Source organism: Tenrec ecaudatus, chromosome X, assembly GCF_050624435.1.
Source record: "Tenrec ecaudatus isolate mTenEca1 chromosome X, mTenEca1.hap1, whole genome shotgun sequence".
NCBI classification, from domain to species: domain Eukaryota; kingdom Metazoa; phylum Chordata; class Mammalia; order Afrosoricida; family Tenrecidae; genus Tenrec; species Tenrec ecaudatus.
In genome coordinates this window covers 117,655,435-117,667,472 of record NC_134548.1, presented here as the reverse complement: position 1 = coordinate 117,667,472, position 12,038 = coordinate 117,655,435, and the positions used below count along the sequence as shown (strand labels likewise).

The window sequence follows — 12,038 nt, the reverse complement described above, 5'->3', positions numbered from 1 at the left end:
AAACTGAAATATGCCAAGCCTGGCATATACAAAAACCATTAGAAAGTCTCCTTACAGAGTAACCCTACTAAACTCAAATAATTAGTTTAGATATTTCGATGAGCTGTAACAGAGTCAAAGTCTAATAAAATACTCCAAAGGAATCTTTGTCTCCATACCAGTATTATTAAAGCAATTTCACTATATTTATGGAAACCGGTATAAGAGTAGTACGTAAGGAAAACAAAATATACTTATATATCTTATAAAAATTGGTTAAGAGATTCTGATAAAACCTACTTTGAAAGGCGAGTGCTGTGCTAGACAACAAAGAGGGTGTGATAACTGCCAATTTAGGCCATCACCATTTTTTTGTTTTTGCCTTGACGACTCATCTAGGATAGTGATTGGTTTGTATCAGGTTTTTAGAATACCTCCCAATCTATTTGGAGACGGCCTAAGTGACCGTGGAATGCCCGGCAAGCAATAGAAATCCAGTAGAAACACGAACGCTCTCAAGTCTTGCGTGATGACGCAGGTGCATGTTAAGTACCATGGAAATCTCACAGGGCGAGCCCATTTTCCCACCTTGGCAACGGAGGTTGACACCACTTCAGATAAGTATTCCAACCTGTACATGTACGTGGGCTTATTCCTGAGCCTCCTGGCCATTCTCCTCATCCTGCTCTTCACAATGCTTCTTCGGCTCAAGCATGTCATCTCACCCATCACCTCGGAGAGCACAGAAACTGTGCCTCAGTTCACAGATGTCGAGATGCAGAGTCGGATCCCCACCCCTTGAAGCCAGAATGAAGGTTAACTTTAAGGGATCTCAATGAACCCGTTGATGCTCATGTCCAGGTTTGTTGCAGGTAGCTCTCCATGTAGGGAATCCAAGAGCTGTTCATTAAAGCTAGGGGGCTTTCTTCGCATTACTCTTTATCATGACTCTGCTGTGGGATAGTTAAGAAACTTAATACTCCTTTATTGCCAGGAATATGGGAAATGGCAGCTGGTTGGGAGGGCAGGTTTCCATAGTAACCAGCGTCTGGGCCTTGAACAAACCTCAGACCACAGATATTCATATGCAGCTGTTGTGGGGGAACAAAAAAACCATAAAACAAGATCCCTGGAAGCTCCAAGAACAAACGAGGAGGATTTGTCCTCAAAAGAGCTGGGGGCTCAAGAAAGGCACACCAAGAAAAGGAGGAGTTTTACCTTAGCACTTGGACCTGAAGAATTATCCTTTGCTGACATGAAGCTAAAGCAATGAGGTTAATGGACGGAACTACTAATCTATGCTCTAAAGAAACTGTCGGATTCGTGTCCTGTGGAAAAAAAGAGATCTATGAAAGAGTTTCAGTTGAAAGCGCAATGTGCAGAAAGTTTTTAGTGACCAAACACAACCAGAAAGGAGGAAAATGTGCACTTTTAAAATCTATGTTATAATGATTACTGGACTTTTAAACGCTCAGATAATTGCAAATGGATTACAAAAATCTGGCATGGGGCACTGCCACCAAACCAAGGAAAATTGACACCACAGTGCTTTCATGAGAATTAACCCTCCGTTACACGTGCAGCATCTTTGCTGGTTTCTCTCTCCCTGCTATGCTCCAGGATTGAGTTCTCCACAAACCTGAGCCTGAGTTCCAGGTGGCCTTGGCAAAGAAGACACAGTTAAACTTTACAAACAAAAATGAAATAATCTTGGTATTTTAATGTTAAGTGATTGTGGCTTTGGACATAACCTTGAACCCATCTGAGTCCCAGGAGGGGTTTTGTTGTTTTTGTTGTGTTTTAGGATTTTTGTTCCTAAAAATGGTCAGAGACCTATTTAGTCATCCCTAGACTCCTTTTATCTCTAAGTCTGAGACAAACAAAGACAATGGGAAGAGAAAGGACTGGAAAACCTGCTCCAGCATCTTTTTAATTGAGATCAATGTCCTCAAACACTACGTTTGTCTCTTCGCAGAAAATACTGCTTCCATCCTGGTCCCTGCCAAAAGATAAAGTGTTTTGCTGATTATCTAGAAGAGAAATCTATTTTGAAAAGTTCTATGCTCCCACATATCCCTAGTAGTCTAGCAGGGAAGAAAAAAAATTGAAGTAACTTTCCAAGAGCGAGAAATACATTTGACAAACTAGACATTATAAAGTTGGTCGTATTCTTACAGCCAAAGAACTAACACACCTGTGTTAAATGCTACCTATCTTTTTTTTTTTAATCAGTTCTCCCTTGGTCATCAGCTTTCACAGGGCACTCCCTTGGGAACTGCAGTGCAGATAATGGAGAAGCAAAATGCCTGTTATTTTAATGCCACCTCCATCCGATATGTAGTTCTCTATACTCTGTAACCAATTTAGATTGGCCCCTTTATTCCGATCTAAATCTAGCTTGCTTGTGAAATTCCCAAGTGCTTTCTACTTTTATACACAGTCATTTGCCAATGCTCCCCTCGCCAAGGGGCTTCAAAGTGTGAAATCCCCACATGAAGCGCTAAACTTAGCATCAGGACTGAATTGGGCACACCTGTTACAACAGTGCCCTGTAAGAGATAGCAGCTACATCCAGCCTCATTCAGCACAGATCAGTAGGTAGACTCAGCCTTGGGATATTATTCAGATCATGGTGATCTCATTTGTTTGTATAAAAATACATTTATTGCTCTCAAGTAAATTTGAAATTGTTGTGAGGGGCAGGATTGGCTCTTCCATCTCAAAAGTTTGCCAACCCCTGGGCTTAGCCATGCAGTTCCCTTTGGTTTTATATATTACAAAGTGCAAAGTAACCTTTACATTGTAATATTACACCTTGGTTCTGTCTGCTTTCTCTTTATTCAACACCCAGACCCTGTGGATACAGATCCTTTCCAATTTTAGTTCCCAGCAGCCATACATGGGCTTTATCACAATATGCTTTCCAGAAGGTGTTAAGGACACCCATCTCCCCTCACTCTAGGCTTTCTCTGCTCACAGTATTTAACTGGACTTTATATTTAAGAGGTCAGTGACTGGATAAATAAAGGAACTGATGGCACTAACAACCACAATGAATAGCAAATACCTTGTCACCAAATTTGACGTGGGCACAGCCTTCACGTCACTTGTCCACCTGACCTCCCTAGCCCAAATTTCTTATGATCCAAACTGCTCTTTAATCACTGACTTGTATTGCTAATTTATGATCAGGTGACTCCCCTGGAAAACAACCACTCTTTCATCACAGTTACCCCATGGGATCCAAGTCTTCACTGAGCATCAACCAAAGCACACAGCAAGGAGGACACTAAAATAGCAGCATGACCGGCCTGCCACTCCCCTAGCTTTCCCTTCCCTTCCCTTCCCCAACGCTTTCCAGTGAGAACATAGATGAGAATGTATTTAAACTTATGTGTCACTATGGTGACTCACATGGTATTTAATCTTTAGGAAAATAAATGCAAGGTTTTCATCCCAGAAAAGCATTTTCAATTAATGCTAAATGATTTTGCATCTCCCAGTATATTATATTAAGTGCATTTGGCCTCAAAAAAGATGGTTAGAACAACCAATGGGCATAATTTTTACTGATACTCTGTCCAAAATGCTGACTTGGCAATCCTTTCCTCTTCTTCTCACCAAAGCAAAATAAATATGAATAGTGGCAGGTTAGCCTGAATGTATATAAACGGATAAATCTCTCACATACAGGTATACTCTGATTTTAAGACATGATATATATATGAAAAGAATGGTTTTTCACTTTTTATTATGTTGAAATTATCATTTTTGTAGAATACACATGGCCAAATATCTGTGATTTCTTATAATTCAACCCAACGAAGATTTGCATCATGTGAATTCGTGAAATAGTAAACTTTCCTATTACTTACAATGATCATTCAGCTTCTATAAAATTGATTTTGCATACACTCCAGAAACAAGGGTTGTGTAAAGCATATTATAAAAGGCTTATGAATTGCATATTATGATTTAGGCATGAAATATTAAAGTGAATCAAGTAAAGATAGATTTATCCAGCCTAACCTTTCCATCCATGCCAAATCTGAGGTTTGGGGCTCATAACTGGGTTTGACCACTGCAGATCCCATCATCCTTACTTAGTAGGTAAGGGGTTCAGTTAATGCAATTCCATGGTTACATTTAGTTATGTATCTTATTCACCTACATTTGTATGAAAGAAGAACATTTTTTAACAAAATGTGAAGTCAATTGTAAGAAAATCTGGATTTCTTGTGTTTGAAATCATTGATTTTTGAAATATATTAATATTGTATAAAGTCAGAAATATAATATTTCAATTAATACTTAGCATGTTATTTTTGGATTCCTGGAAATTAAGTATTGTACAATTTTCTGATAAGAAATATCTATTATCTGAGAAATATACTTCTGAAGAATGTCTTGATCCCAAAATAAATGGTCATTTAACTGCAAATTTGTGAGATTTATAATTTTGAAGTCACAATATTTTGTCTCATGCCCTACCCTCTCAACATTTTTTCTTCCCCATTGCAAACATATTCATGTATTTGTTCACTTGTTTAGTCATAGAGTGCTTAGGAGGAATGACATCAATGGGGGTGACCTGAGGTAAAAGTGACATGAAGTTTCTAAAGTGTCAAGAACTTAGATCTTTTCTCCCTCGTGAGATATTGTTTTAATGTATCTTCCTTCCAGTTTTAACTTTCCTTGTTTGATTTTCATAGCCACCCTGTGAGTAATGAGCGAAGGTATGATATCTTTTTAACTTGAGATCATGGGCCCGCGAGAATACAGAGGTACAAGGTTACACTACAAGTCTTTGCACTCCTAGTTGAGGACTCAACCCACTATGCTTTGTTTTCCAGAACAGAGAGTTTAGAGTTGACCATTCTGTAAGACTCTGTGTTCTGCAAATAACAGTGGAGCTCTCTGAAGGGTTTCCTTCCTGTGCCCAACAATTCAAAACAAATTAGCAAACCTCTGGCATTTCTTAAACAATAACCAGCTATCCCGCATCAAGCTGGGTTCAAACTGAGGCGGGCGGATGATAGGAAAAGAAAGAGCTACGTACAAAGAATGGGATCGGGAGGACTCCAATCTGATGGACTGGAGTCTTGAGTGTATTTGAAGCTTGGAGTTTATACTCTTCTTACACAAGGGAATTGGTTACAAAACAAACATCAAAGAACTTAAACATTCTTAAACTCTTATCTATGCAAATGTTACTTAAATAGTCACAGTTTCTTAACTTTAGAATAATAAAAGCACTAGGTTCCCAGACAATCACACGGATATGCAAGATTCAAGAGAGCCTCAAAGAGATTGTAAATAACTGAGTTATCCCTCAATGCTTTTAGCAGCAAAGTCACAAACAACAGTCATTTTGCAATGCTTTTGTCTGCAGAGACACAGAGGCGCAGGGGACTGAATAGTCACCCATTAGCAAACTCTTTGATCAGCGGGATGCTTCCTACAGACTGGGAAAGATTGCTCCAAGGCAGACTCTGCAGCTCCAGTTTCATGTCAATGAAGGGAAAAGAGAAATATGGATGAATGATCATTTATGGTACAAATCCCCCTCCCCTGATCACAGTCAGTGCTGCTTCTTTATATCCATGGTTATTATCATCACTACACCAGACCTGAAAGGAGAGCACCTATTCTTAGGGAAAAATATAGTGCTCGCATTTTAAATTATATCTAAGTGTATACAACAATTACATTTGCCTTCTATAATAAACTCAGTAACATTAAAAGGAAGAGAATAATGGATTGGAGAAGCTTTCTCTAGCAACAAAGAATGAAATAGTACATTTGAAGAACAACAAGATAAAACTGTGGAACCTGCAGTATAGGAAAAGAAGATGCACATAAGAAATATAAGTGAGGAAATTGTAAAGAATATCTTAAGCAATTCCAGTTATACCAATTCATTTTCACAAGTAATTTTGGTTAAATTATACATATACACGGTAGGCTAGGCCCCAGAGGGATATAAAGTTTACCATTAAAAGCTAACAATCTGGCAAAGATAATAGCTATTTAAAGTCACACATTTCTTTGCTCATTCATTTAGAGAATGTTTACAGAATATCTATTGTGTGATGGCAGTGAAGACAAGACACAATCTATTTATGCCCTTGGTCAAAGTTATATAGTCTACTAGGATAGATAGTACTGACTAGATAATTAGAAGAATTCTATTATAAAGTAAAAATATAGGGTGTTTGGTACATATAAAAGGAAGCCCTGGTGGCATAGTGGTTGCATGGTTGTCTGCGAATTGCAAGGTTAGCAATTCAAAACCACCAGCCTGCTCCTCCAGAGAAAGTCAGAATGTTGCAGTCTCAGAACCCACAGGGATAGTGCTAGCCTGTCGTATAGTGTCAGCATCGACTTGATGGCAATGAATTTAGTTTTTGGTCTCAATACATATAATGTAGGGAGAGGGGTGCTCACTAATTTGGCATAGAGAGTCAGGAAAGAGTTTACTGTGGAAATATCTAAGCCTAAGTCTAACAGATGAGTAAAAGGAGAGAGTTAAAGCAAGCATTTCATAGAGAGAACAGTGTGTACAATTCTGAGGTCAAATGAAGTTGGCATACTTGAGAAAGTACAGTGAGTGAGGAGGAAAGAATCCAGAGGCTGGAAAGGCTAGCAAGGACCAGAATATGCAGGGCCTTGTGGGAAATATTATGGATTTTTAACTTTATTTTAAGCACTGAAAACTCCAGCAACAGTACAGAGGATAGACTGAAGCAGGGCAAGCATAGATGCAAGGAACCCAATTGAGAGGCAAAGGTTTAGGAGACTTATGGTAATGACTTTGGAAGCAAGTGGGAGTACCCAAAACCCACCCTAGCCAGTTGATTCCGAATCTTGGATATAAAGGGTAGTTGCTAGCTTTGAGGTAGATTTAGAAGATAAAACCAGAATTATTCGAGGATGAATTGGCTAAGTGGAATCAATAAAAAGGAAGTGGAAAATGATTTATAGGCTTCTGCATTGCATGAGGGTCTCGTGGCTCTATTCACTGAGATAAGAAACATTGGAAGGAAATCAATAGGAGATGAAATTAGTTTGGGACATGTTTAGGGAGAAGTGCCCTTGAAACATCCAGCTAAACATATTGAGTAAGCTGTTGAATATATGTTCTGGAGCTCAGAAGAGAAGTTGTGGCTGGAGATATACATTTTAAAGGTATTATATGGAGTCCTGGTGGTATAGTGGTTAGGTATTGGGTAGAGCGATCTGCATAGTCAGCGGTTCAAAACCACCTGAAGCTCTGCGGGAGAAAGACTGGGCTTTCTACTCTTGTAAACAGGTACCGTCTCAGAAATCCACTGGGGAGGGGGTTGGCTATGAATCAGCATTGGCTCGATGGTAGTGAATTTCTTTGAGTTTACTGGATGAGACAGGAGCCCTGGTGGTGCTGTGGGATCAGAATTGGACAGCTAACAGCAAAGGCGGGTTCAAACCCACCAGTTTCTTTTTTTTCTAAAAGATGAGGCTGTCTGCAGACTCAGAAACCCGATTTAAGGCCTCTGTGAGCCAGAGGCTTGGCGGCATAGTGGTGATTCATCATGCTGCAACCCAAAGGTCAGCAGTTTGAAACCACCGGACTACATCGACGAGAAAAACAGGGCTTTCTACTTCATGGAAGAGTTATGGTCTCGAAAAGCAGAAAGCACAGTTCTGTCCTGGCCTAAAGGGCCACTATGAGTCAGCATTGACTTCGCAGCAGTGAGTACAGTAGTACAGTACAGTATGAGTCACAATTGACTTAAGGGAAGTAGGTTTGATTTTGGTTTGGGTATTGGATGAAAAGGGAGATCTGGTGGTACAGTGGTTAAGCACTCAGCTATAAACCAAAATATAGGTGATTTGAATTCACCAGCCAATCTGCAGGAAAAAGCTGTGGCAGCCTGCTTCTATAAAGATTAAAGCTTGGAAACCCTATGGGGAAAGTTATACCTTGCCCTACGCATAATATCATAGGGTTGCTATGAGTCAAAAGCAGCTCAACAGCCATGAGATGAGCTTTCCCAGGGAAGAATTATAGAGCCAACTGAGATTACGATAATATACCATAGCAAATGCCCTAATATGTCTCACCCCCTATTTTTAGAGTTTTAATTGCTTGCCAAGAAGATTCAGTTTAGGGGTTCTCAAACTGAGGCAGATTGTTTACAGCTATGTGGAACTGGCAAAGTATGAGTGAGTCAGAACTAAGTCCTTCATGGTACTACTCCCAGCTTGGAGGCCAAATATAAACAGTAGGACCAGGACTACAAGCAAGAGGGAAACAACCAATAATTACAATACACAAACCATGGGAGCAATTAAGGTTCAAATCAGGAGGGTCAAAGAGACATTGCAGGGAACTGGGTGGTTTGTCAAACACAAATTGTATTGATCTAGGACCTGGTAGGAAGGAGATGGCATTTTCAAAAGGCAAAGACATTCTACCAAGGGGGCTATTCACAGAGGGGAAGGTATGCGTTAGGGGACCAACAACGTATGGTGAGGCACCCAGGTACTAGCAGTGGCAGGATGTTATAACCACTTAGGGTTGGCAGGGTAATAGGATGAAAGTGTGATCCGAATGCGACACCCTCTCTAGCCAGGAAAAAGAAGTTTTCTCTGTGGGCTTAAGTAGTGAAGCAAAGTGAGAGGGGAACTGGAGGATTAAATATCCCAAGCTTTCTCTCCACCCTGCATTCTGCCTCTGATTGTTTGAACACAGCTGGCATTCAGAGGTGATGCATGCACTCTGTACAGGTCAGTTTCCTATGGCAAAGAACGGGGGACCAAGGCTTGAGAGTGGAGCTAGAAGAAATATTAGAGACTATTCAACACAGAACTAAATAGACAAGGGGATTGCTTATAGATCAGATTTGAGATTTACTGAATAAGAGTCAGCATAAAAACAAACAAATAAAAACACTATGCATATTCACAAACTGGGTCAGTTAGTCTATTTAAAAAAAACCCTAAGATTGTTCAAGTTATTTCAAATGATAGGAATATAATACCAGGCATTGATAATCTGGAGATTAGTGAGAACAGAAAATTTATCACCACCTTGGAGGGTTAAGAAATAGTGGGAGGAGGTGAAAATAAAAGATCCCAAGAGCTGGGTCCTTTTCTGTCCTTTGAATCACAGAGTAACCTGCCTACTGGGAGCTGAGGCCATAAAAGGGGATAGCTGGTAGAAGAGTTCTCTGGCAGGAGATAGAGCAGTGCAAAAGAAATACTTCAAACAATGAAATATATCACTAATTGGTATCTTTTATGGCTCAAAATAAGAAAGCATGTAGTGATCGATTAATAGCATCTTTTATGGTAGAAAGGATAATGAAGTAATGCATGCCACCGATCTTTCATTACGCTGAACATTTTATTTCCATTTTTGTTTCAGTTTTAAATAAATGTTTTTAAATAAAATAATACATTAATAAAACTCAAACGACATTTTCAGTAAAAAAAGTTTTACATAAAAGAGTACATATACTCTAAGCCCCTTTATTTATTTATTTTAAATACTTTTATTGGGGGCTCTTACATCTCTTATTACAATCCATACATTCATCCAGTGTGTCAAGCACATTTGCACCTATGCAGCCATCATCATTTTCAAAGCATTCTCTTCCCACTGAGCCCCTGATATCAGCTCCCCATTGGGATTGGGGCTGGCCCCACAGATCTCTTTATTAGTTCCCTGGTACATGTAGGTATGTTGTGTTCACGTCTTGGGGCAATGGGTTGAAGCCTGGTCTCTCACTATGAGCCCCTTTATATAAAGTTCTAGAAAATGTAGCTAGTGAGCTCTTGATACGTGGCTAATCTGAATGGAAATGTAACTTACACACTGGATTTCAAAGACATAGGGTGAAAAAGAACTTATGATATTTCATTCATAAGTTAAAATAACAATATTTTGGGTAGGTATATTGCATTAAATAAAATACTTTATTTAACATTGCATATTTCTTTTTATTTATTATAATACAACAAATAAAAAGTTTTGTTACTTGTCTGGCTCCATTTTGGATTAGATTTTGCTTCTATGAGACTATTATAGAAATATAATACAGAATTTTATAGTGCTATTATAGAAAAAATTAAAGTTATTTATGGTGATAAAAATAAACAATAGTTTCCTGTGGACAAGTGGTGGGGATTGACTGGGAAGCACATGAGGGGACTTTGTGGGGTGGTAAATAGGTTCGTTCTATGGCTTCATGGTTAGGAATTGGATGGTACCCGGCGATCAAAAAGAATAGTGTCTGGAGTCTTAAAGGCTTGAATTCAAACAAGCAGCCATTTACATGAGGCATCAGTTAAGTTCACATGGAGGAAGCACACCAGCCTGTGTGATCCAAAGATGAAAATAACAAAATCCAAATATGACAGAGGGAAGAGTATCATAGCTTAAATTGTGAACACCCAATTTGTAGAAGGTGACGGAAGACTATGGGAACCTGGAATCCATCTGCAGAGTACCTAGTCAGATGAAGCCACTAGAAGGTCTCCTCAGGCCCCAGAGGAGGGACTGGAACAGCTTTATAATCAGACAGACACTATTGTAAACTTGAGTGTGGGGGATCAAACTATGATATAACATGACACTTGGCCAATTGAACACCCTTAACCCAACGTAAATTTTATCTAGGCTTAAATGCTTTTTAAATCCTTTTATTGGGGCTCATACACCTCTTATCACCATACATACATACATATACACATACATACATACATTGTGTCACGCTTACCTGTACATTTGTTGCCATCATCATTCTCAAAACATTTATCTTTCCACTTGAGCCCTTGGTATCAGCTCATTTTCACCTCCCTCCCTGTACTTCCTCCATTATGAACATTTGATAATTTATAAATTATTATTATTTTGTCATATCTTACACTGTCCGACATCTCCCTTCACCCACTTTTCTGTTGTCCATCCCCCAGGGAAGAGGTTATATGTAGATAGGCTTAAATATTTCTCACCTACTCCATGACAGATATTTCTTCTCTGGCTTTTAAAAATGTTGTTGGTGGTCTTTTTATTTACTCCTTATTTTTATTCCTATCGTGATATTATTATTGTTTCTTGCTGCTTCATTTTATTTTTGTTTTAATTGTTAATTAGGTTTCCCAGTTTACAAAATACACAAGGAAAGGATGAATAGAAGCAATAACAGATGCAAGGGTTTGGGGAGAGGGAGCACTGGAAGTGATTGTGATGATGGATATACAACTTTTTTTAAGTGACTCAACAATGAGAGTGTATGATATGTGAATTTGCTATCAATAAACTACTAAACAAATGAAACCAAAGCTGACCAGTGGCTATTACGGGTGAAGGAAGAAGAGTATTGGCTTAGGGAACATTGAAATTATGTTAATTGTGGTGGAATAATTTGGAAAAGGATATCACGGATGGTTGCATAATTGAGTATAATTAATGACACTGAAATATACATGTATAAGGTGTTGCATTGGAGAATGTTTTGTTGCATATAGTTTTCCCACAGATAAAGCAATAAAACAATTACACTGATGAGTACAAGGAAGAAGAAATTGCTAAAATTAACTGTGCAATGACTGCACAACTCTCCTTTATATGACTGATGTTTTGAACTGATGTGTGGAAGAAGTGTATATGTGGAAGAAGTGCCAATAAAACTGTAAAAATAAGAAAATTTAGTAGAATTGATGTCATGATAGTGGGGGGAAGGAAGTACCAAAGAACTAGAAGAAAGTAGTGTGTTTTATCAGTGCTATACTGCAACCCCAAATGGCTCATTTCTTCCTTGTGGCCTCTTTGTAGGAGGATGTCCAATTGTCTACAGATGGGCTTTGGGTCTCCACTCCAGGCCTCCCCCCATTCAAATTGTGTATGGTTTTGCTCTGGGTCTTAGATGCTTGGTATCTGATCCCTTTGACATCTCATTATCACACAGGCTGGTATGCTTCTTCCATATGGGCTTTGTTGCTTCTGAGCTAGATGTCCGCTTGTTTATCTTCAAGCCTTTTAGACCCCAGACGCTGTATCTTTTGATAGTCAG

General features: G+C 39.0%; 1 protein-coding gene across 1 annotated transcript; it reads left to right on the top strand.

Annotated features, from left to right (window-relative positions):
- Nucleotides 1-508: 508 nt before the first annotated feature.
- SERTM2 (serine rich and transmembrane domain containing 2) lies at nt 509-781 on the top strand. The gene has a single exon (XM_075539102.1). The coding sequence runs from the start codon at nt 509-511 to the stop codon at nt 779-781; it is 273 nt and encodes a 90-aa protein (XP_075395217.1).
- Nucleotides 782-12,038: the final 11,257 nt, after the last annotated feature.

Coding starts and splice junctions, on each gene's coding strand:
- SERTM2 (XM_075539102.1), top strand. CDS start 509: ATGACGCAGGTGCATGTTAAGTACCATGGAAATCTCACAGGGCGAGCC.